General features: G+C 35.7%; 1 protein-coding gene across 3 annotated transcripts; it reads left to right on the forward strand.

Moving 5' to 3' along the window:
* The first annotated feature begins 1,913 nt into the window (after positions 1-1,913).
* LOC144547489 (ARM repeat superfamily protein) lies at positions 1,914-24,031 on the forward strand. 3 transcript variants are annotated; one of them, XM_078296157.1, is made up of 36 exons: positions 2,083-2,223; positions 2,348-2,445; positions 2,647-2,814; positions 3,537-3,626; positions 3,718-3,851; positions 4,243-4,333; positions 4,851-4,933; positions 5,025-5,131; positions 5,596-5,748; positions 6,017-6,081; positions 6,728-6,815; positions 7,374-7,452; positions 8,270-8,378; positions 8,629-8,688; positions 8,773-8,891; positions 9,508-9,883; positions 10,485-10,669; positions 10,759-10,831; positions 11,427-11,577; positions 12,191-12,360; positions 13,151-13,495; positions 13,920-14,087; positions 14,585-14,878; positions 16,157-16,333; positions 16,804-17,067; positions 17,600-17,698; positions 18,017-18,201; positions 18,798-19,133; positions 19,432-19,585; positions 20,025-20,135; positions 20,810-20,977; positions 21,455-21,581; positions 22,017-22,169; positions 22,784-22,890; positions 23,025-23,084; positions 23,638-24,031. In XM_078296157.1, exons 3-36 carry the CDS (start codon positions 2,650-2,652, stop codon positions 23,812-23,814), a joined length of 5,223 nt encoding a protein of 1,740 aa, XP_078152283.1. In that variant the 5' UTR covers positions 2,083-2,223; positions 2,348-2,445; positions 2,647-2,649; the 3' UTR covers positions 23,815-24,031. The 3 variants fall into 3 exon arrangements, with proteins under 3 accessions (XP_078152282.1, XP_078152281.1, XP_078152283.1); XM_078296156.1 differs by lacking the exon at positions 2,348-2,445 and having other exon boundaries at positions 1,914-2,223; XM_078296155.1 differs by lacking the exon at positions 2,348-2,445 and having other exon boundaries at positions 1,914-2,223; positions 8,629-8,891.
* Positions 24,032-24,528: the final 497 nt, after the last annotated feature.

The following is a 24,528-nucleotide window of genomic DNA, read 5'->3' on the forward strand; positions in this document are numbered from 1 at the left end:
AAACCGCTCTCCGGTTAGTCCTGGTGGATAACCGATAGAGGCACCATACGTTTGGTGCTCCGAGGAGAATCATTCCCGTGATGTAGCTCTACTCGCTCGGTCTGCATTCCAACTGTGATTTGGAAACAAGGTATAAATATGTTATATTAATCTATTTAATTGGTAAGTAGATTAAAGTTTTAGAAATCAATCATGGAGTAGATCTGTAAAATGATTAAATTGGGTTTTGATGCCAAAGGAATACTGAAGGTGGACCGCCTTGGAAAGTTTCCTGACATACCCCGTTTAATCCTGAGCTTAAGTTGGCCGTAGAAATTTTTGTTCTACGGTCATTCCGCAGCTTAAGCGTAAACGGGTTTCGGTTACCCCGAAACCCAACATAAACAAGGGTATAAGCATTACCCAACAGTGTATGGGTATCTTCCTTGTGGTCCCCTCAACTTCCAATGGATTGTCCGGGAATGAAATCCAAAACTGCCGAGACTCGTACGGGCGATTTGCAGGAAATCCACAAACAAGTTCACCAAAATTTGGAGAAATCGTATGAGAGATAGAAGACCTATGTGGATAAGAAAAAGCGCCACATAAATTTCGAGATAAGAGAACTAGTATAGGTCTATTTGAATAGGGACCGTTACCCGAAAGGTGACTACAAAAAGCTCACACATTGCAAGTTTGGACCCTACATAATACTATAGAAGTTTGGCGAGAATGCATACCATGTCGAGCTGCCTTATGGCATACATATCTCGAATGTGTTCAACGTGTGACATCTTTATAAGTATCAAAATGAGAATTCAAGCTTGAGGTCAAGCTTTCCTCAACCCGGGGAGCATGACGAGAACCAACCCGAGTCGGACTCGGATTTAGGATCAAACTCGCCTTGAGAAGTATGCAGTTGCTATTAAAGATGGACCATATTTTGAGGATTGACCATTTACATTTTCTAAAAAAATTAATGGTTGTTTACATTTTCTAGATAGCTCTTACTGTTTGTTTCTTTCTATGTTTACATTTCCTAAGTAGTCATTTATGTTTGTTTGTTTCTATGTTGCAAATTAATCCCTCCTTATGGCGTATAAAAGGAGAGCTCATGTAAGAGAAAAAACAACTTTTGGCATATCAATATATTTTCTGAGGGAGACTTGTTTTTGTTTTTGCTATTTAGCACTTTTGTTTCTAGTTCTACTAAACCGAGTTTGAGATTCGTCACTAGCGGAGTCGAGATTCGAGACCGAGATTGCGTCAAATAGGCATTTTTTTTTTTAAAATGAGATAGGCAAATTGTTGTAATTTTATACTAGACCTTGACCAAAACCCAAATTGAATGGGACTGAAGGAACTGATCTTACTTAAGAATCTAACCAAACAAAATCAAGTGAGTAATTTTTTTATAAAGATGAGTTATTTACACACATTATTGTAGCTTGTTAATATCATATACAGAGCAGAACTAGGGTGTTCTTAAGTTTATCAAAGACTTAGGGTGTTCTTAAGCTTACTAAAGACTTTGTGAGTTTAATTTTAAAATCTATTAAATTCGTATTAAATAACAAATTGAAATCGTTGAAATCAACTTAATTAAGGAATGATGTGTTTACATACAAAATTTATAATTTTTGAAATAAATTTAGTATAAAGTTAAAATGTAAAAACAATTTATAAATTAATTTAATTTAATTTATTTTTTGATGTACTAAATTAAAATAAAATTTGATAAATTTAACATGTAAATATGTAAATATATTATCAGTGAAGTATACTAAATTGATGTTAAGTTGTTAACAGTTGGAATACGGTTTGAAATCAATAAAATAAGTTTTGAAGGTAGCTAGCTTCGGGTTAGTGGGCTGAAGCCCAAAATGAGGAAAAAGCACACATTTTCCTCTTTCGCTCTGTAGTCCAGTCTTCACCAAGACAAAAGACAAAGCCATAACCGAGCCCTGCAATCGCCAGTCTCACCTTGTAACTCCAGCTCTCTTGCGACCCAAGGCAGCTCTAACAAAACCGAACTGAAACCGAGTAGAAATGTCGGAGGCCACACCTACAGCGGCGCCGCCACCACCTCCGCCGCAATCGGATGCAGAGAAGGAAGAATCGCTGGATCGAATGTTGACGCGCTTGGCCTTGGCCGCCGACGACAGGCTGGAGCCTCTACTCTCTTCCATCCTCCCTTACACCATCTCTTCTCTCTCCTCTTCCTCCCCTTCTGTTCGTGATCTGGTATAACTCTCTCCTTACTTGATTGGGCTGGATTTAAGTGAAAATTAGTTTTTTAGTTCGTTAACAGAACTTCGATTTCGCAAATATTTAAGAATAGTTGATCCTAGGATTACATTATCTGCAGTTATCTGGCTTCTGTTTACAATATAAAATCACTCTTGTGCTCTGATGATCCCGTGGTCTAGTATCAAATGTGCATCTAGGTACTGGTTGTAATCTCAGGTATGCCTATCTGGAATCTAGATGCTTCAGAAATATTTTCTTTCTGTTTCATATTACACTTCCACTTGTTGAAATATTTTGACTTGTTAAAATGTTCTATCAAAAAATGCAATGGTGTACCAATGTAAGCACTCGAAAATAAGCTCAAAACAGGTCAGATTAAACTTACAGTGATTATTCCCTTTTTTGCGTCACTATCAGGTTATGAAGATCCTCACACATGTTAACAGACGGGTCAAGCACCGACTGGAGATAGGCCTACCAATGCTTGAATTGTGGAAATTGTACTGTGAAGCTAACACCTCTCCTATGGTTAGAAATTTTTGCACTGTGTATCTTGAGATGGCTTTTGAACGGCTGCCTGATGAGGTTCTTCACATGTCTCTTTTCCATTCCGTTCTTTGCCTTTACAAATTAAACCGAACATTCAGCTGTATTGTATTGGGTTACCTATTGTTCTTCTTCAAAGCCTTTATTCCCAAACAAGTTGGGGTAGGCTAGAAATGAAACCCAACCGGAATCAGGGACTTCCCAGGAGGTCACCCATCCTAGTACTACTCCTGCCCAATTCGTGAGGGTTTCATTTCCATAAAGAGACTGTATTTTTTACCGATGGCTCGCCAAGGCTATCACGAAATAAAATAATATAATCTCAAGCTTCACTAGCTTCTTATAGTTTTTGTGGCTATATCATTTTCTTTTTTCTTCAACTGATAGCCTAGCGAAAGCAATGATTGATAAACTGTATTATTGTTTTTTCCTATAATCTCAACTACATCACTTCACACCAATCTAAGTTTTGAGTTCAATTTGGGCTTGAGGAAAGAAAGACTAGTCTGAGGTTTGAGCAGGATTGTTAACATAATAACATCTAATGACTGTCTTCTCCATGATTTCATGAAATGTTTCCATGGCATTAACCTAATAGTTTGGTTTTATCTATAGATATATATATAAGAATTTGTCTTGCAAAATTGTTGAGTGTACCTTGCCAATTAGATCAAGTATTTTGTATTGCTTTATAAAAGAAACCATTTCTGTTCGTTTGTTTCCTTGTGTGTTGACAAGCTAATGGTGCCACTTTATTGCAGAAAAAGATGCATATTTCACCGGAACTTTTAGTCAATGTTTCAACTATTCCCTCACAGCATCAAGGCATAATCCTGAGAATGATCTCTAAGGTTTGTTTAAGAGATCTTGTTCTTTTTTTCTCCTTTAATATATTTGTGATGGTTGACTTTTTATGAACTGCTTTAATTATCTACTTTTCAGGCAATTGGTTTTCATTCGAGTAAAATTGATGAATTCATTGCTTCAAAATATAAAGCCGCAAGTGGTTCTAGAGATGGAGATGTTTTCGTAGAGTTCTGCCTTCATGTAATTTTGTATCAGTCTCCATCTCCTGGGTAAGTTAACCTTTCTTAATTTGCCAAGGGGCAATTGCATTTTCATCTATACCTTTGCAGATTAATAGCATCACTTGTTGATTTAAAAAATTGTTTATTATGAAAAGCCATGGGCAGTATATGAAAAATGAAACATATCTTAGGTGACCTTTCATATCTGTTTACTCGAAAGTCTACCCAAGTTCCCTGTTTTTACTTTCTATCCAAAGCAAAAGGCAGGGGTTAAGTTTAACATGTTAAGGAATTTAGAGAGGAATACTGTACATGAACTATATATGATAACTGATGTTTGTAGGGCATACAGTTATCAATTTCTCGTGCTTTTTTCTACTAGCCTTTTTCATGAATTTTGCTGTGAAGAATCATACTTCATTGTTTGTTGTGTATGTAGCATGGGAAGCCCACCAGGACTTTCAATTTCTCAGGCTGAACGGGTGAGTGGAAAGCAACCAGTTAAGAGTGAGACTCTTGCCATGAGTAAGGTGACTCTCTGATGATTGTGGTATCATTATTTGCAAGTTTTAGTAGTTTTTTTTTGTTGCGCCAAACTCCAGAATTTTGGCACTTAAATAATGCTTTTTGCTGGTTTTAGCCTACTTATCTGGTACTGACATACCAGAATATATATTTGAGATCCTTCAGAATAATATCAAACTGACTTAATAGTTTTGTAAAATTGAAAATAGTACCAAATGCCTTCTTGTTTGCCACTGATAACAGCACTGGATCAGAGTACTACCAAAACAGTACAGAATGTTGCCAAATTTACCCTAACAAGATTAATTGTTTGTGCTGTGCAAATTCGAAGAAGTCTGAGCTAAACAAACTACAAAGTTGATCTACTAATTTTGAATGAACTGGTCATTGTGGTCATGCAATGACATGATTAGTTAAAATGTATATACAGGCATAAGTCTGAGCTTTTTTTTTAATGTGGGGTGCTGTTTACTTTCTGAAAGATAAAAACTATTTAGTAATTTCCTTACCTCCTGTATGCAGCTTGGAATTTTAAATGTTATTGAAGTTATGAAGTTAAGACCAGAGGCAGTTTATCCCATTTATTTGGCTGCTGCTTCTGACAGGTAGTTTTAACCCAATCTCTCTTTAGGAGGCATTTTCTGAAGACAGCACACTTCATTTCTTTCTGATTCATTTTTTATTCTTTCTTTCAAGTCTTGAGCCAGTTGTTAAGAGAGGAGAGGATTTGCTTAAGCGTGGAGCTCCAGGTGTCAATTTAGAAGATTCTGATCTCATCAGACGATTATTCATGCTATTTAATGGTATGTCCTAAACTTAAAAACTTTTGAGTGAAATTTGCAAAGATGCAGGTTTCTAATTAAGAAATTACAGAAAGGCCTTGTCAAGCTTTTTGTGCAGTCCATCATTTAACTTATTGAACATAAAATCTCTGTTCTTAGCTAAACGTTAGTAAACATCATCATTGCTCATTTTAACAATGGAGTTGCTATGAGAAAATGATAAAGATACCCAATTCATGGCTGATTGTGTCATTTGAGTTATCGTAAGGTTCTTTGAACTGATGGCATTTATGTGCAAGTGTGATTAGTTTTTTTAACTAAATTAACTGATCCTCCTATTTTATGTGCAAGTGTGATTCTAAAGAGCTAATAATGGAACTCTGCCGGTATCTTTTGCTGATATCTTTTGGTTTTGTGCAAAAGTTCAATAGGGATAAGCATATTTCTAATAGCATCACATTATTGGATGTAATTTTTAACTGAAGGTACACCAAAGGATGAAAAAGTAGCTAATGAGTCAAAGGTCGCGCCAGCAAGTACTTCACTGAGAGCCAGACTCATGTCTGTTTTCACCAAGTCAATTGCAGCTGCCAATGCTTTCCCATTTTCACTTCAATGCATTTTTGGCTGTATTTACGGTAAACAGTCCTATCGAGCGGTACTATGTGATCAATTTCTTCATTTATTCTGGTTGTGTTCTCTGCAGGACATATCTATACAAGTTTGAACAGCATATCACAAGTTCAAGTTGTTACTTCATGAAAAAGTATTCAAATTTTAAATTGAAAACTTACATTAGAGGAACAAAAGGTGTACTGGAGCAAAAAAGTACATTGGCCCAGTAAAGTTATTTTCTCTCTTTCTTATTTCTTGTTGATGTTTGCTAATTTCATTTCAATTTTGTAGGAGATGGGACCACTTCTCGATTGAAGCAATTAGGAATGGAATTCACTGTCTGGGTTTTTAAGCATGTAAGTTTGTGATGTATTTAGCACTAGGCATAATTTTACAAGTGCTGCGGAAAAGACCAAGCAAATGTATCACTAATATGTAAAAAGTGAAATCTATTAGTTGCTATTCTATACATGGAAAAGTATCTTAAACATCAATCTTTCCAAACTATCTGTAGAAGGTTTAAATGACCTTCTTCTCCATTTGTCTACGACAATCTGTTTATTTGAAGTAAATGGGAACTATTGGTGCATAGGATGTAATTTACATTTTGTAGTAGGCATCTGGTTGTTTACTACTTTCTGTGTTTTGTATGTGTATTCATGATATTTTTGTTTCGCAGGTTTTAGGCTTTATATTGACAATTTGGGGTGTACACATGATGATTTGACATTTTGTTTGTGTAATTACCATAGGCCTCAGGATATATTATTCTTGCATATCTTAATACCACTTTAATGGAAGAAGACACATTAAATGTTTAGAATTTAGATGTTAGATGCATGTTTTGTGAAGACATTCCTGTGATGTCTAGCAATTTTCCCTATTATCTTGCAGAACCTCGTCTATTTTATTTCTCTTTACCTTTCCACTGAAGGATGTTACTTAGATTTATTTTCTCTTGCAATCTTGAGTTCTAAGTTCTATGATTTCAACTACATTCAGGCAGCCCTTGATCAACTGAAGTTAATGGGGCCTGTTATTTTGAGTGGAGTATTAAGATCTCTTGATGGTTCCTCTGGCTTACAAGCAGGTTGTGCATTTTGGTTTCTGTTTCTCTGTAATATTTTAACATTTGTCTCTAGGAAAGATGCAATTAGTAGCTAAACTGTCTTCAGCTCAAATTTGCAAATAGCACACCTTTCTTTGTGGGAAGTGACTTAATTAGGTGTTGTTGTTATTCAACGAATTTGCAATTTCTTAGTGTTGTTATTTCACGGTTTTATTTTTGGAAATGACGATTGTATTAAATCTCATCCTAATTATACATTCTCTTTTTGTTGCTTTCAGAAAGTGAAAGAAAATACACCAATTAATTAAAGTACACTGAAAATTGGAATAAGCTAAAGGCTGGCTATAATTTAGTCATATCCCACAAAAAAACAAGGGTTTCAATGTGGTACTAAGTGGAAGATTGTGTTTGGAGTGATCACAAAAAATTGCAAGCAGGAAGTGATGTTTGTGGCGGGAAGGGGGGTTGGGTGTGGGGGGGTGGGGGGGGGGGGGGGGGGGGGGGTGTAGATTGCAGAAGAGAGCTTTTACTTTAAAATGTTTGCTGTTTTTGCCTGACAGAAAATTTTAATTCTGATAGATACTGCTGGTAGAGATCTGAAAGTGTTTGCCTACCAGGCCATAGGCCTGCTTGCTTCTCGTGTGCCCAATTTATTTAGGTATCTTTTTCATTAATGTTTCCAATCTTATATTGGTTGTTTGTCCAATTAATGTCCCAGACTGTACTTAGTAAATGCCAGTATGCCTTAGGCGGGCTTTACTTTCATAGATTTGTCAAATCTTTTGCACCAGAATTTGTAATATTCATTGCATCATTGTGTCCCGGAATGAAAAAGAGCAGCCAAAAAGTGAGTATGAAATTGGCATGGAATGATTAAATGAAAATCATTCAGAATTGTACAATACCCGGTAGACTTCACACCTGTTGCTATGGAAGCGATGGCACAATTGTGTAACAATTTGCACATGGGCTTGTCTGATCAAGAATTGTACAATACCTGGTAGACCAGATTAAGAATATCTTACCCTAAAAATCAAGGTGTAATGGGGCCTTTTGATTTGATCACACAGTGCACAAAAACTGTGGTACTTTGTGCCCTCACTTCTAAGCAGATGCAGATTTGTTCAACCTCTAGCTGCGTGTTCTTGCAATACCCGTTTTGTTAGCCCTTGTATTCAATTTTTTAGTCAAAGACCAACCAATTTAGTCAAGTCATTGTACTGCAAAGGGCGTGTCAATCTTTGTTCCAACAGATACTTAAGAGTTTGGTGGTAGGTTCTTGTCACAAAAGGATTTACTTGCAAGTAGTGCCCCCATTTATCAATTTAGGAGTAGAATTGCCTTTCAACTTCTTCTCATAAGTGTGACAGCTGCTTTTCCCACCTGGTATGCCTTGTTAAAGAGACTTACGTTTTCGGTACCAAGATCATACTGTATTTCTTATTATAATTATACATGCTTCTGTTATGTTACAGAGAGAAATCTGACATGGCAGTTCGACTTTTTATGGCCTTGAGATTGGAAGATCAATCTCTTCGCTTAGCTATTCAGGAAGTAGCTAGTTCACTCGCAACAGCTTACAAGGTATCAAAGTTTTGGGAAATTTGATTTTTCCTGATGACTTCCACTCAAATAAAGCCTTTGAACGAAATAGTTGAATGAACTAAAAATGGTTTCCGTTACACGAAGTAGTCTGAATTTGTCCATCCTTCAAAGTATCAATAAGGCTATCAGAAGCCCTTGTGCCCTCCTGAACTGAATTCAATTGAGGATGTTTTTTGGCCTTTTCTCTTGCAATCTCTTAATTATTTTAACTTAACAATAATGATAATAGGGTGCTCCCGAAGAAGTACTCAAGGAGCTTGAAGCACTGCTGTTGCAAAATTGTCAAGCGGTAAGCTCCTACTCAACTAACTATGGAATATTCTTTATATTTGCAGAATCTAAAATCCTTTTTCCCCTCGGTATGCTTAAGCAGGAACAAACTGAAGTTCGGTTTTGTGCTCTTCGCTGGGCAACTTCATTGTTTGATTTACATCACTGTCCCAGTCGGTACATTTGCATGCTTGGCGCTTCTGATACAAGGCTCGATATAAGGTTTGTATTCGTATTTTACTATTTATGTTTGTCCTCTCATTGTTGAACTACTATAGAATTGGTTGCTGATAACTTATGACTGTCTGACATCTTTGCTGGAAATCTAAATTGTACAGTTACAACCTAAGTAAATCTAAAAAGTAATTTCATGTGTTCCCCTGCAGAGATTAAAAAATAGCATGTTTGCCCTACAGATTCCATATATGTGCCTTTGAAAAATTCGTTTTGCCCTTCTAGTTTGTTGAATTATACACCTGGCTTTTTTTTTTTTTTTTTCTCACATATGTTGAGGCAAACATAAGGAGAGTAGGTAATTTGATCATCTTCTGGAGTAGATTGTGTACTGAGAGTTTGGAGGAATTTTTTGTTTTTAAGATTTTCCTATGTATTGCCAATGTATTGGGTGGGCATTGCATAAGATTTCTTTCGACAATTTTCACTGGGGTGTATGAAATTTCCGAAATTCAGAAGCATGGAGAATTTGATTTGCAAGTAGATGAAGATGTTTTGAAAATGCATATTTTATTGCATTTAATAAAAATCCTTGACCTTCTCTGGCCATTGTAACATTATTTTCTATTTACATGTTGGTATATTGTTCTTATTGTGTTCTCAGGGAAATGGCTCTTGAAGGCCTTAACCTTTTAAAAGACGAAAGACAGCTATCTATGACCAATACTGGGGCAAACTATCCTGATTTAAAATTGATGCTAGATTTTATTGCTACTCAACAACCAGAGATGTTAGATTCAACAGCGCAGAGAGAGGGAAGGCTCCTCCTCCCATCAAAATCCTACCTTGCAATGGTTAAATTCTTGATGAAATGCTTTGAGGCAAGCCAGAGAAAGCAGCTTCTTGAAAAAGAGTCAGAAGTATCGTTGATTGAGAAAATGGGTATACTGATTGAAAAAGCAACGGGAGTTGAAGGGTCAAATGAATTGCATGCCACTGCTTTAAGGGCACTAGTTGACATTAGCTCTCATTTTCCCAAGGTGTTTCAGCATATACTAGTTTTTTTTTTTTTTGTGGGGGTTTCTGTTTAAGCACAAGTAGGGGTTGCAAATAGCAGATGGAAGAGACTACCAGCATTAACATTTTATATTTTTCAACTAGCAACCGACTATTTAAAGCCAACAAACCTCCAGGATTTACACCTTGCATTGTTTCCAACTTACAAAGACTAGTGCCAACATCTACATCCAGATGTCTTAATTTTAGTGTATGTTGGACTTGACAAGACGGTGGTTGTTTGAGGCAGTGTCGAAGTTACGCAGCTCAACAATTCTGGATTATCTGCAAATATGATAACTTTTTGGTGTATTTGCAACTTTAATGAAAGATGTCTGGTGTTATTTTGAAAATAAAAAATAAAATTAAGAACACATTTTCTATAGAGAAACCAAGATTGGCAAATATTGTCAGGAAATTGTTAGTGCATATTGGCTGTTTTATCCACATATTAGCTTGTATGGGTGTATGCAATATGTGGCAATTGACTTGTTGGTATAACACTCATAAAGTATATTTAGTGATGTGCTAGTTCTACTAAAAACACCCTTATTTTATTTATTTATTTTTCCCTTCCCCTTTCAGTTGGTGGCATCGCGCTATTCACTCCGTTTGTCCTGGTTAAAGTCTTTGCTTAGTCATATTGACTCTGATACTAGAGAAGCTGCATCCCGTGTTATTGGCTTGTCTTGTGCTTTTCTTTCAAGTGTTGCTGCATCTGATCTTATTTCTGAGTTTCTTTCATTGATCAGCAGGAACCAGAAAATAAGGTTTGTTTGGGAATATTAACATCATCTTTATGTTTATTTGTAAATGTAGGTTATATTTTTGCTCAGCTTTGTTTCTGGAAATGTTGCAGATTTGAAACTTTTCATGGTTCCATATGTGCCATTGGATTTGTGACTGCAGAGTGCATGAAGGAGTCATCTTTTGTAAGTTTCTCTTTTTCTTCTTTCTTTCTTTGTTATTTAATTTCAATTCCAAGAAAACTTGGGAGTTTTGGCCTTTTTCTTCTTTTGGTGTGCTGGAGTATTGGCCTTTTTATGTATTATGATGTTGTGCGGAAATTTTATTCAAATAGCACTCTATCTGAAATTAGAGGTCAGTGCAATTGGGTCTTGCTAACCTACTTTTACCTTAATCCCAGAGTGTTCAATTCAGCATTAACTTCTGACTTATGTAATCTATATATTAAATGTCAAACAAAGCAAGCGAGAGAATTGAAAACTAACAGAAAAGGCTAACACCAATTTTATTCATGCCAGCACAGGATCAGGTTCATGTGGATCAATTTGTCAAACTTGACTGATATTAGCTTGATGCATTAATATTGATTTTCTGTGAAATATTTTTCTGGTTATCCACCAATTTCCCTGCAATTCTGTAATCAAAATATTAAATTCGACATGAGTTAAAGAATGAAGAATAATAGAAGGCCAAAAGAGGTAGCCATCTAGGCTGTCATACCAGTACTGTGACTGATAAAAAATATTAAGCTTTGCTTACACATGTTGTGCTTTTTTGTAGATATCAGAAGAGCTGTACAGAAGCATCATAGAAGCTCTTGTTAAGGTTGTTGAGTCAGAAACAGCACCTCTGGCCTCTGCTGCAATGGAGGCCCTTGGCCACATTGGCCTTCGGACGATGTTGCCTGTGATAACTCGCGATTCCATCACAGGTAGCAAACTCTTATGTTTTTCTTTTGCTGAGAATCCTCTTTCTTTCATTAGTTGTATAGGAGTTGATGAGTTGACCTTTGACACTAAACTACATACTGCAAGAAGTTAATCCAGTGGAAAGACCTTAGTCAAATAAAACGACTTTACCACAGCTGAATTGGAAGAGTTAGAATTATTGCATGATGCCTCTTGTTTTATTCTTAATCACATGAAATGAAAAGGGAAGCATGTTATGGATCCAACTAACAGGAGGGACTTACTACTTGTATCTCTGATAACAAGGGGACTTTTTCAAACATCTTAAAGGATGTCTTTTGCAATTTAATGCTAATAATTTTGCAAATTGCCCCAAGTAGTCCTTAATATGTGGAATTAGTTCATTTGACTATCTTGGCCTGTTAATGCTTGGAACGGATAGCAGTGCTTTCTTGGATTTTGTGATTTTGTGCTATTCCTCTATCTAGGATATAGTTACCACAGAAGTGTCTGAACTCTGTATTTCAGAAATAGATTTGACCAATGAAAAAATAATTTATGTAATGGACTTTGCCTTAAGTTTTTTTTTTTTCTCTTGTGTCATTTTTAGTATTTCAACTATTGTTTCTACTGTAGCTGGTGTTCTGATTATACTTCAAGAAAGGTTGGCCAAGTTACTCTCTGGAAATGAAATTAAATGCATGCAGAAGATTCTTGTTTCTCTTGGGCACATATCTTTTAATGAAACTTCATTCCCCCACCTCCAAAGTGCGCTAGATTTGATTTTCGGCATATCACGGTCAAAGGTTGGTCAGAGTTTAATTTGGTTATCACCTTCTAATTATACACTTCTTTTATAAAATATGCTGCGTACTGCTTGTGTGGTACATCAACCTGGGATTGAGTAGTAGTAAATATAAGAATTGCCTCATTTATCATGCTTTTTCTGCAAAAGCCATATGTGTTACATGCAAGATTCCGGGTACCAAGTTCAGACAAAACTAGTTAATGAAACAAAGGCTAGTATCTTATATAAAGCTGGCTACTGTTGACCTAACAATACATGTTAAACCAAATCTAACCCATATATCCAGCTCAACCTGATTCCTGATCTGGGTTAGGTGAAACTGTCAGGTTAATGGGTCGTATTTGATCAGAGTTTCTTGACCTGCAGCTTGTTCTGTCTTGGGCCCATCCCGATGTTTCTGCAATTATAACATTTAGTTAAAATAGAAGGCAGAAATCCTAATAGCTCAATGATCCTCATCAATAGCATACAAAAAAAAGAAAAAAAATTACTTGATATCTTATCCAAAAAGAATATAATTTAGAATACGGCAATACCCACCTATCATGTTGAACATGATCTGTCTGAGACAATAGGTTGATGGGCCAGGTCATGATATATTGGAGTGTGGTGGTGGGGGTTACACTTATTAATAAAAATAGAAGCGCCCTATGGCCCTGCCAATCCAATCTATTGCCACCCCTAACTGTATGCAACTGCCATGGTATCAATGCAACACCATAGTCTGATATGGATTCTTGGGTCTGCGTTTCTTTGTGACTGCCAAGCTTAAAAAATTCTAACATCAGGTCGAAGATGTGCTGTTTTCTGCTGGTGAGGCTTTATCTTTCATATGGAGTGATGTGCCAGTAACAGCTGATATGGTACTGAAAACCAACTACGGCTCTCTTTCTGAAAGAACAAACTACCTGACTAGTGAAATGCAGATTTCCTCTCTAACTACCTCTGACAGGAGTGTCAATGATGATGAGTCCCATATTATGGCAAGGGAAGTAATCATCAAGAAATTATTTGAAACGCTCCTTTATAGTAGTAGGAAAGAAGAGAGGTGTGCAGGGACTGTCTGGCTGGTTTCTCTTACAATGTATTGTGGCCATCACAAGAGAATCCAAGAGCTTCTTCCAGAAATCCAGGTTTGTTGTTCAGATCAATTTTCTTCTTGAGGTTAAATTTCATTTGGGCCCCACTAATCTGGATATTACATTCCATTAACTGAAATGAAATTTGCAATGTACACCAATTGCAAACTACAAGAATATTTCATATTATCTTCAAAAATGCCCTGAGCCATCCTTCTCTTTTCTCTGTTTACTTGGAAAGAAAACAATGGGGGTAGTATCAGCAAATTTTTATTTTAAGCAAAGAGTGAGTAGAACACATTATTTGGTTTTGTGGAGAGAAATATGATTTATACCATATCTTCTGAGAATTTGCTTGAAGAATGGACATGCATATGATATCATGTTGTTCTGCAAGGGTACATATGAAAATGTTCGGTCGTTTAGGTTCTTATTTTGAATTTTAAGGCGTTAATCTTACATTCTTTTTCTTCTGCAGGAAGCCTTTTCACACCTTATTGGAGATCAGAATGATCTGACTCAAGATTTGGCTTCTCAAGGAATGAGCATTGTTTATGAGCTTGGTGATGCATCCATGAAGCAAGAGCTGGTCCATGCTCTTGTTGGCACTTTGACTGGTACTGGGAAAAGGAAAAGAGCTATCAAGGTAAGTTTTTTTACATTGATCCAAACAAGCTGAATTTATTTGCTATAATTTTTGTTTCTTTGTGATTTAATGAGGAACCTTTTCCTACTTAACCATTATGAAACTAAAAAGATATCCTTTGTTTTGCTGCATAACAATAATACTCTTAATTTCACAATATATATAACATCTACCCTGCATACCCTTCGTCAAAAGTACCCAATTCTTCTCAATTCACAATATTATTTAACTACTGAAATTGAAAAATATTACATGTGTCCTCTAGAACATAGAACTACCGCCGGTGTGTATAGTTCCTTCAAAAGATATAAAGTATATCTCTTTCTAAATTTGGTAGAGGTAGACAGTGCATACTTTAGGTTTTTATCACAAGTATGGTTATCCTGCATTTGTTGGAATAATGCATAATAAGTGAAAATGTCGCAGCTACATGCGTGAATGTAGCCCTTTATCTACAGTACCATCATGACCACCATCATCATTCTTTTAACTTTCAGCTTACAGAAGATTCAGAAGTGTTCCAAGAAGGTAGTATTGGCAAAGATCTAGGCGGAGGAAAATTAAGTACTTACAAAGAACTGTGCAGCCTTGCCAATGAGATGGGCCAGCCTGACTTGATATACAAGTTCATGGACCTTGCCAATTACCAAGCCTCTCTGAACTCCAAGAGGGGTGCCGCCTTTGGATTCTCCAAGATTGCAAAGCAGGCTGGAGAGGCGCTGCAGCCACATTTGAAGTCTTTGATTCCCAGGCTCGTTCGATATCAGTACGACCCTGATAAAAATGTTCAGGTATGCATGTTTATATTGTCTTTGAGTAGATTTTGCCTTTCTAAGGTATTATTAAACCGCCATATCTACATAGGTAGTATGTCTGCAATGACTTCTCTTTGGATCCTTTGATTATTTTTATTAATAAAGAAAATAAATATAACCCAACCTGCACTGACAGAGCTGCATTATTTTTAGAAATCCAAACTATAGCTGATGTGTTGAACTGATGGATTGGCCAAAATTTAGTTGTGTTTAATTGTTTAATTTAGTACTTTGGTAGTGGGTTCTTTATATGGTACTCTGTTATTCTTTGTTAATGCTTCTTTTTGTTATGATTTTTGAATGATCCTGATTGCCTATGTTACTCGGATACTTCAAACTGGGCACTGTATCCATATTGGGTGCGTATCAGATACTGGTATGATACAGACCCGATACATACTGGATACGCCAGCTGGCGTATCCCTAACCATCTGATACAGCTACGATACGAATTGAAATGAGCTGATACGGCTCCGATACGGACTGAAATGACCGATACACCATAGTGCACCACACATGGACACGGTCCTGTGCACCGCGCAAGGCAAAAATATTTTTTAGCAGCATCCAAGAATCGAACCCGAGATCCACTGATTAAGTAACATGTGACTTTCCCACTGAACTACTGACTTTTGTTGTTTTAACCTACTAGATTTAATATTTAAATTATAGTCGAGTTGATTTTTGATATTTAATTATATACAAGTGTTATATTAATAAAATAATTAAAATAAAATATATATAGTAGCCGTATCGTATCCAGGATTTTTGAAAATTGACGTATCACCGTATCCGATACGTATCGGATACGGATCCAATATGATAACCGTATCTGTATCCGTGCAACATAGCTGATTGCAATAGTTGTATTGCAGAATCTTTTAGTTGGTTTCTTTTTTCTTATTGTTAATATCACTATTTTACCAATGATTCTTCTGTATGCACGTGACAGACTGATATGTTCGAAATGGGTTTAATATGTGAAAAATTGAAGAACTTTTGCTATTGAATGACATACTTGCTTTTCCATATGGGAGAGAGGGTAAGGGAGGGAGCATACATATGAGTGTTTAAACTATTTTCTTCTCTAATTTAGGAGCAAATTGTCCTTTCTTACTTGAACCTTTGTGGACCACTCCCACACAGTCACACACACTCAACTTAATAGGGTAAAAGGACTTTGTGATTCTACTGATCATTCAGCCATTGATCAAAAGACCTACATTGTACTAACTGTCTTATGCTTGTGTTTAGGATGCAATGGCACACATATGGAAATCTATCGTGGCAGATTCTAAGAAGACCATTGATGAATATTATGATATTATTATGGACGACTTATTAATGCAATGTGGTTCTAGACTTTGGCGCTCAAGAGAAGCTTCTTGCCTTGCTATTGCTGACCTAATTCAAGGCCGAAGATTTAGTCAGGTTATTTGGTTCTTATATTTCATGTTTAGTAACCACCTGTTGTTTGTTGTACATTATGATTGCTATTTCTTTAGTTGTGAAAACACCCAGTGTTTCTAATATTTAAAATATGCGGCTTTATTTTGTGAGATATTGTAAATAATGTCGTACTGTTTAATTAAATTAATAGAAAGATGCATCTTGTTTACTGTTGACAATACCCCACATTCAACTACTTGTGCCACATTTAACTACTTACACATACTGGATCTAGACTGTGGTTCTAGCTTCAATTATGAACTGAATTAAAGCATTTTACTTTAAATGTACAACTTAGTTGTGCTGCTTGTGGGTGTCATTTTTTGCGAGCCAAAATGAGACAGTGGCTTTTCTAAAAAAAACTAATTGGTCTAATTTATCAGTATCTTTTTTTTTTATTTTCCACTGTGTCACATTTTCTTTAATGTTTCGTCGTTTTCTTTTTTTTGAAGGTTGGTAAGCATTTGAAAAGAATTTGGACTGCAGCCTTTCGAGCTATGGATGACATTAAGGAAACAGTCCGAAAAACAGGGGACAGCTTGTGCCGTGCTGTCAGCTCGTTAACTGTCAGGCTGTGTGACATCTCTTTGACTGAGGCCTCTGATGCACGCCATACGATGGATATGGTGTTGCCGTACTTGCTTGTTGAAGGCATCGTCAGTAAAGTTTCTAGTGTGCAGAAGGCCTCCATTGGTATAGTCATGAAGCTCGCAAAGGTGTGTTTTTGTTCCGTAATCTTGGTGTATCAGGCTTTCAGCATTCATTTATATTGGCTTTTATAGTCAAGTAATACTTCAAGTTCTTTTCTTGGAGGGGCATGGGATCCATAATCCATTAGGTGCATTGCTTTCTTATTTTGTTAACATTTTTATTGTCAACTGTTTGGATATTGTTGAGTAATCCAACTAATATGAAGAAATTATGAGGGAGACCAGATACAGAAGAATGTTCATAGTGTCCAGTTTTGTGATGGAAGGGCAGGGAAATGCCTGATTAGGTCAAAACAATTCAATGGCTCTGGTTGACAAATCGTGACATGGGATAAAGTTCAGTGACCTCAGATATTATCCATGTATCCAGGTCAAAAACATATTTTCAAAAAGTGAAAATTATTTGAAATAAAAAATTTCGTAACATGTATCTGGAAAATTGAAGCATAAATTGGAAGCTGAAAAATTCAAAAATCTGAATAGTCAAACATATCAAAATCTGAGAATTTTAGTATATTCATGCTTTTGTTGATTACAGGGCGCGGGGATTACACTTAGACCGCACTTACCTGATCTCGTATGTTGTATGCTTGAGTGCTTATCAAGTCTTGAGGACCAGAGGTTAAACTATGTTGAGGTAAATCATAAAAAAAAAAACTATACCTTGCCGTTCTGTTTTCAACTTTAGTTGGTTTTTCTTACCTTGTGTGCCCTTTTTGAACTTTTCGGGGACTTTGCAAAAAATATCCCTTGTTATAAAGAAATTGCAGAATCCCCTTCATTCCCAATGATTGCAAAAATGTCCATAATTAGAAAATCAAATGAAGTTTCTGACGAGGTTAAATAGTTGCAAATATAGTTCTTGTAGAAACAAATGATTGCACTGCGATTTAACTTTCGTGCTGTATTGTTCTGCAAATTAATTCTTTCTCTTGGCATTTATCACTACATAAAGTTGCATGCTGCTAATGTTGGAATCCAAGCTGAGAAACTGGAAGGATTGCGAATTGCTGTTGCCAAAGACAGCCCAATGTGGGAAACTCTGGATGTTTGTCTAAAAGTTGTTGATACTGAGTCTTTGACTCTGTTAGTTCCTCGGCTAGCACAAATGGTTAAGTCTGGAGTTGGCCTTAACACCAGGTGTCTTTTCATTTTATTGGCTTTTATATTGTTATGACTATACTCTTTGGTGCTGGTACATACTGGTATTGGATCCTTACGTAGTTGGTACCAGCATGGTGAGACTTGCCAGAATTAACCCATTACTACCAGGTTGACTTACTAGGCTTGACCCCATAGGTCGACCTTGACAAATTTAAACATGATTGTTTCTGATGCATATTTGGTTTAGATCTTTTCCTACATGGTACTGAAGAATCGATTTGTAAATTATGCAACTATTGGCTTCTGCATTATAAAAGATTAAAAATGAAGCACTTAACAGGTGTGATAATAATTTGGCTAATAAATATATTGTATTGGCCTTAAGTGGGTCCGGTCAGATTGGGTTATTGACTGCAAGACAATGCAAATTTAAGTTTCAGTTAGACCCAATTAATCCTCGACTGTGCATCTAACTACCGAACAAAGTGTTAGCGGCAAAAGAATATGCATTCTATTGATGGGGTCATACATCTTTCAATATTATCTCATACATATTTAAAAAAATAAGTCAAGTGTGTATTTAATTGATTTATAATATACTCCCATTAATAGCTTGTGTTTTCTAATTTCAGAGTTGGGGTGGCTAGCTTCATCACCATGTTAGCGCAAAAGGTGAATGCTGACATAAAGCCATTCACTAACACCCTGTTAAAGACCCTTTTTCATGCCGTGTTGGATGAAAAAAGCAGCTCTGTGAAAAGGGCATTTGCATCATCTTGTGCGGTAATTTTGAAGTACGCAAGCCAAGCGCAAGCTCAGAAGCTGATTGAAGACACCACAGCTCTACATTTGGGAGAAAAGAATGCTCAGGTTTCTGGAGCAGTTCTTTTGCGAGCTTACTACAACAATGCGGCTGAGGTTTTGAGTGGCTATAATTCTGTGATTATTCCTGTCACCTTTGTTTCAAGGTATGTGGAAGGAGTTATGAACCACATGTTCATCCATATAGCATAAAGCTATTTTTTTTAATATAAAAATTGTTCACAGCAATGGCGATATTATTAAGTTTCAACATCTTAGAAATCAGTGAAGAGAAGGTAATATGCATCAAGGATTGTTGGTTAGGTTTTGTATGGCAAATTCATCAATTTTAATATTTTCATTTCTTTTGTTTAAGTAATGATATTTTGGGGTATAGTTTGAATTAATTGATCTTTTTCTGCCTTGGAATGAAACAAAATATCCATACTATGTTTTTATTCTTAGATTTGAAGATGACAAGGATATTAGCACCTTATTTGAAGAATTGTGGGAAGAAATCCCCAGTGGTGAAAGAATTACACTTCAATTATACTTGGAAGAAGTGGTATCTCTTCTATGTGATTGTATGGCATCGTCTTCTTGGGGTGCTAAGAGAAAGGTGCATTCCTGTATTAGTTACTGCTTAAATTATATATATTTCATGTTTGCCTGCCAGAACTGCTCCTTCAAAATTCACCAGATCCTTGCAAAGTTGAGATACACCACATATGCCTCTCAAAAACATTCATAATCTGAAATAAATTTGTCCTCTCAACTTTCAATGAATTGCTCTTGTTAACCCCTCCCTTGTTGTCATTTGTTTAAAGGTAAATAATGAGGGGGTAGTTATTTCCACGTATGGCTGTTTTGGTTTTCTTGAGGCATGCATGATCTGTGGCAGTTTTACTTATTAGTAGCTAAGTTTGTATGCAAATAATCCAAAAAAATTGAAGTATTAACTGATGCTATATGAAATTGTTAGTCCCAATCAATGTATTAGTTGCGAACATCTACTTTTTTCTTCTCACTGGTATTGAGATGTTCTTTTGTTGTTCCAGTCAGCGAAGGCAATGAGGAAGTTAAGTGAAGTTCTCAAAGAAATGCTTGTGCCGCATCAAAACAAGCTACTTTCATCACTTCTGAAGGAACTCCCTGGTCGTCTCTGGGAGGTATCTAAACGGCACACATGTTATTTTTCAAGATATAATTCCACATACACCAAACAGAAAATCAGAACATAATGTACAGACATGTGAATCAAGAGTATGATCTCATAAGTTCCTATAACATGTGCAAGATGTCACATGTTAGACTGCTATAACAAGTGCATCGCTAGAAGTTCTAGGTGTTAAACTTCTCAAATTCAATCACATTTCTGGAATATCTGTTTGTCTTTATTTACATCCCTTTATAAATTGCATTACTCATAGTTTGAGCAGGCATATTTTCACTTGGAATATCAAAAATATAGTGTGCCCAATAAAGATGCGTGTGTCAATGGCATATATTTAATTAAATCACCTATACAAATGGAATTTTGCAGTTGTACACTTGAAATTTGCACCCTTTGTCAATAAATCAAAACTTCCGTTTCAAGTTCACAAGTCTCAAGAACTTGCATAATTGCTTTTTGCTTCACATGGTAAGAAAGTACGAATAAAAGTGAAAGCAAAAAGAAAATAAGAAAAACAAATATTTTAATAGGAATTAATTCAATTACAAAAGACAGTCTATGCCATATCCAAACAGCAGTCATATTTTTGTTTTTCCTTTTTAAATTCATTCTTGGCCCTGTCTATGCCATAACCTTTTTTTAATTCATTTTTGTTTTTTCTTTTTTTAGGGAAAAGATCTTATCTTACATGCAGTAGCGTCAGTATGTTCGTCATGTCATGATGCTTTAACAGAAGCAGACCCCACCACACCAACTAATGTTCTGGCTGCTGTTTCCAATGCATGCACTAAAAAGGCGAAATCCTATCGGGAAGCAGCTTTCTCTTGTTTACAACAAGTAATATTTGTATTTCTGATTCTTTGATTTGACATAACTAGCTTCAGGTTCTTTTTGTGTTCAGTTGATTAAAGCTGATAGGAAGTTAAAGAGAGGATATGAGCCCCTCATAAATGGACTTTTGAGAAACGCCCAAAAAACTTATATGTTTCTTACAAGCAACCATCAATAGTTTTGTCGTTTTAGCTATAGATACCATACATCTTTTAAAAATATAAACACAGAAGGAGAATTCTAAAGGTAGTATGATTGGTGATATGTGAAATATTAACAATTCTGCTTCTGGTGGTGATCCTTATTTATTTCAAACTAAATCAAGAATAGAGAATATGATACCGGGATCCAAGTTTCTACAAGCTAATTGTGGAGAGATGGTTGATGTAAAAAACTGTTATCATCTGATTTTTTTTTTCACTTAAAACAGCAACTTTAGTAGTGAGATCATTTCGATCAAAATATTTGCTTGCATTTTTTCAGGTGATTTCAGCATTTAAAAATCCAGAGTTCCTTAATTCAGTGTTTCCAATGCTATATGAGATTTGTAAGAAGGACAGTGCAAAAAATTTCTCTCCTTCACCTGTAATATCTTCTAATGCTGGGACAGGTGAGTTATCACTTTGCTGCTCTTTTTTATCCTTCTAAATAGTTTAGTATACCAAAAAGGAAAAAAAATATTGAATATACCGAATTTGAAGTACAAAATATCTCATATTATCTTTGTTCTCTAGAGATAAAACAGGTAGGAATGAGAGGGTAATTTGGGCATAATTTGAATTAATAGGGCTTCAAGGGTAACCAAGGACATTTTTAATGCTTTTGGGGACTTGTGTTATATTCCCTCTTACTTTCAGGGAACACTTGATATATCTTGTTTATCAATACCATATATGGTACAATTTTACTGTATCCGCAACAACATTGAAACAATGGCCTTGTACTCTTGTTTCCAAATTAGTTGTAAGATCTAGTGACCTGGTTCTATTTATTTGAGTTGCAATTTTTTAAATATACAAAATTGGTTTGTTAATGTAAAAACTAGATGAGGCTGAAGACACTTCTGCTCCTATGGATAAAGTGCTTGATTGTGTTTCATCATGCATCCATGTCTCGTCAATCAGTGATTTACTTAATAAAAAGGAACAGATCTTGGAAGTTATTTCAATTGCTCTATCATCAAGCTATAATTGGCCAGGTATGATAGCTTTTCCTCGAAACTTCCCCTCATGTTTTATGTAATTGATACAGGGCTTTTTGCACAGATTTGTTTGTTTGCACCCTATATTTTCCCAATTTTGCATGTAGCAACACCATTATTTTACTTTTTGAGTAACACCTCGCCATCTAAAATTGAGGTGAGAATAGAAAAAAAACCAAATCACCCTGCACTATCATATTAGCTCACATAAACCTATTATCATGATCTAATGCAACTAGAGAACAACAACCAAGCCTTTAGTCCCAAACAAGTTGGGGTAGTCTAGAAATGAAGCCCAACAGGAGTCACAAGGTCCTAATGCAACTAGAGACCATTTTTTAAATTTTCTCGGCTTGTTGTTAAGTTTTAAGTTGGGCTTTGCTGGGAGAAAGAGCTTAGGTGGGGTAAGATTGTATTTTTAATTGAGATACCTATAACAATCAATCTAAGTTGATGATTGTTGGTAGCAAAAGTCTCAAGAATGTCTATTGTTGGTTGCATATACATGAAGTGGGGGTTCTCTTTTTTGCAAATAAGATAAAGAGTAGGCTTGTTTGAAAAGATTGAATATTACTCATCATTTGATGTTAATTTGATATATCCATGTACAGTTAAAATGTCGGCGTTTTCATCAATTAAGGAACTATCTTTAAAGTTTTCTACACTACCTGATGATTCCTGTGCTTATTCTCATGATGAATTGACCTTTGTTTGTAAGGTATAATACTAAAATATGACTTTATTTTCATTCATTCATATTACATGACTCTGAAAGGAAGGAACTGCTGAGAAGTCATCTACATAATTTTTGTCAGTTTGTCTGTTCCTATTAAATTACTGTTTTATGTGCAGGTTGTTCATTCAGTGGGACCTCTGGTCCTTGATTGCATACGCTCTGTGAAGATTGCTCAGGTATGGCTTACTGTTTTATGGATTTGGAGCTTTAACTTGAAATTTTTTTAGAACTTATCCTTGTTTACCCTTGTTTGCTGAAAACACCAACAATTCTGAAATTCGGATATAATACTGATATTATTATTTTAGTTCTGCAAATAAGCCCATCCAATTAGATTTGTGTGATGGTAAGAGTAACTCCATTAAATGTATAAAATTAGACCCTCAGATGATGAGCATCACTTTTTTTCCGCTGAGATTTAAATAATATCAAACTGAAGTAAATGTCAAAATTGATATTGTCGTTTGCGTTGATGTATGTTATCTGAATTGAGCAGTAGAGTTGATGTAACCATTTCATAATTAACTCAGCCTTGTTTTTTGTGGGGTCAGGTCTTATTTGCAAATGACCCAAAATTTTGTTGAAATCTGACACAGGTGGGAGTAAAAAAGCTGTTTTTTTAGTTTACTAGTACTCCCGAAAATTTTGGTCACAATAACCCAAGTCCAAATTTTAATTTACTTGTTATGTTAGTTTTAGTATCTGAGTTTGTATGCCTTCCTGTTTCAGGTACACATTGCTGCTTCTGAATGCCTACTAGAGATGAGTAAATTATACAGAAATGTTCCTTTGGAACACAAAATGGATGTCTCTTTCAAGGATGATCTCACTTTTCTATGCGAGTCAGAGAAGAACGAGCAAGCCAAGACATTACTTGGTGAATGCATTTCAATCCTCATCTTGTAAATTCAACCTAGAGTGACGTAGATGGTTCTACCCAATTTCTTATTCTTAGGATAATTTGTTTTTATATATTAGTTCATTTACAGCTGGTAACACTTTTCACTAGCAAGCTATGTTTATAAATGTATAGATGATTGTAGGATATCACTTGCCCAACAGTAGTATAGTTGTAAAAGCGTATCTGGTCTAAAACTATTTTAAATCTTTTAGCCTCGTAAAATTTATACTTTTACACTCCACAAATTGAAGTTTATGGGAGAGAAACTAGACGCATACAAGAACATGAAAATTGTGTTAATCTCCTTTTTCATTTTCTTCTCTCGCCTCTTACTCTTCACCATGCCTTTCACCTCATATGAACCAAGCAGGGTGTTGTTAGAAAACTAAGATATGCAAGTTGGTCGAATGATGGTGTCGTCTAGTTTCTTGTGATCATGTTCTTATTTAGCCTGATTATATCATCGATCATTACAATCTCAGTAGGAAGGTTAATGATTTTAATATTAAGAAACGAGTTGCAATATATTTCTTGCTTCAACGTGTAATACGATTTCAATTTGGATAATTCTATTTGAATTCGTTTTCTTTTTTTTGTTATCAAATGCCCGTAGTCTTACACACAGCAGGGTTACATATCTAAGCATTAAGCTAATTTACCAGAAGCCCTGAAATTATACGAGAACCCATGAAATTTTACCAGAACCCATGAAAATTTAT

This window comes from Carex rostrata, chromosome 31 (assembly GCF_964058835.1).
Source record: "Carex rostrata chromosome 31, lpCarRost1.2, whole genome shotgun sequence".
In the NCBI taxonomy this organism is placed as follows: Eukaryota; Viridiplantae; Streptophyta; class Magnoliopsida; order Poales; family Cyperaceae; genus Carex; species Carex rostrata.

Excerpts from the sequence above, each read along its gene's own strand:
- LOC144547489 (XM_078296155.1), top strand. The coding sequence starts at position 2,029 with ATGTCGGAGGCCACACCTACAGCGGCGCCGCCACCACCTCCGCCGCAA. Across the intron at positions 10,832-11,426 it reads GCATGAAGGAGTCATCTTTT|ATATCAGAAGAGCTGTACAG; the intron begins GTAAGTTTCTCT and ends GCTTTTTTGTAG. Across the intron at positions 17,699-18,016 it reads AGAGGTTAAACTATGTTGAG|TTGCATGCTGCTAATGTTGG; the intron begins GTAAATCATAAA and ends CACTACATAAAG.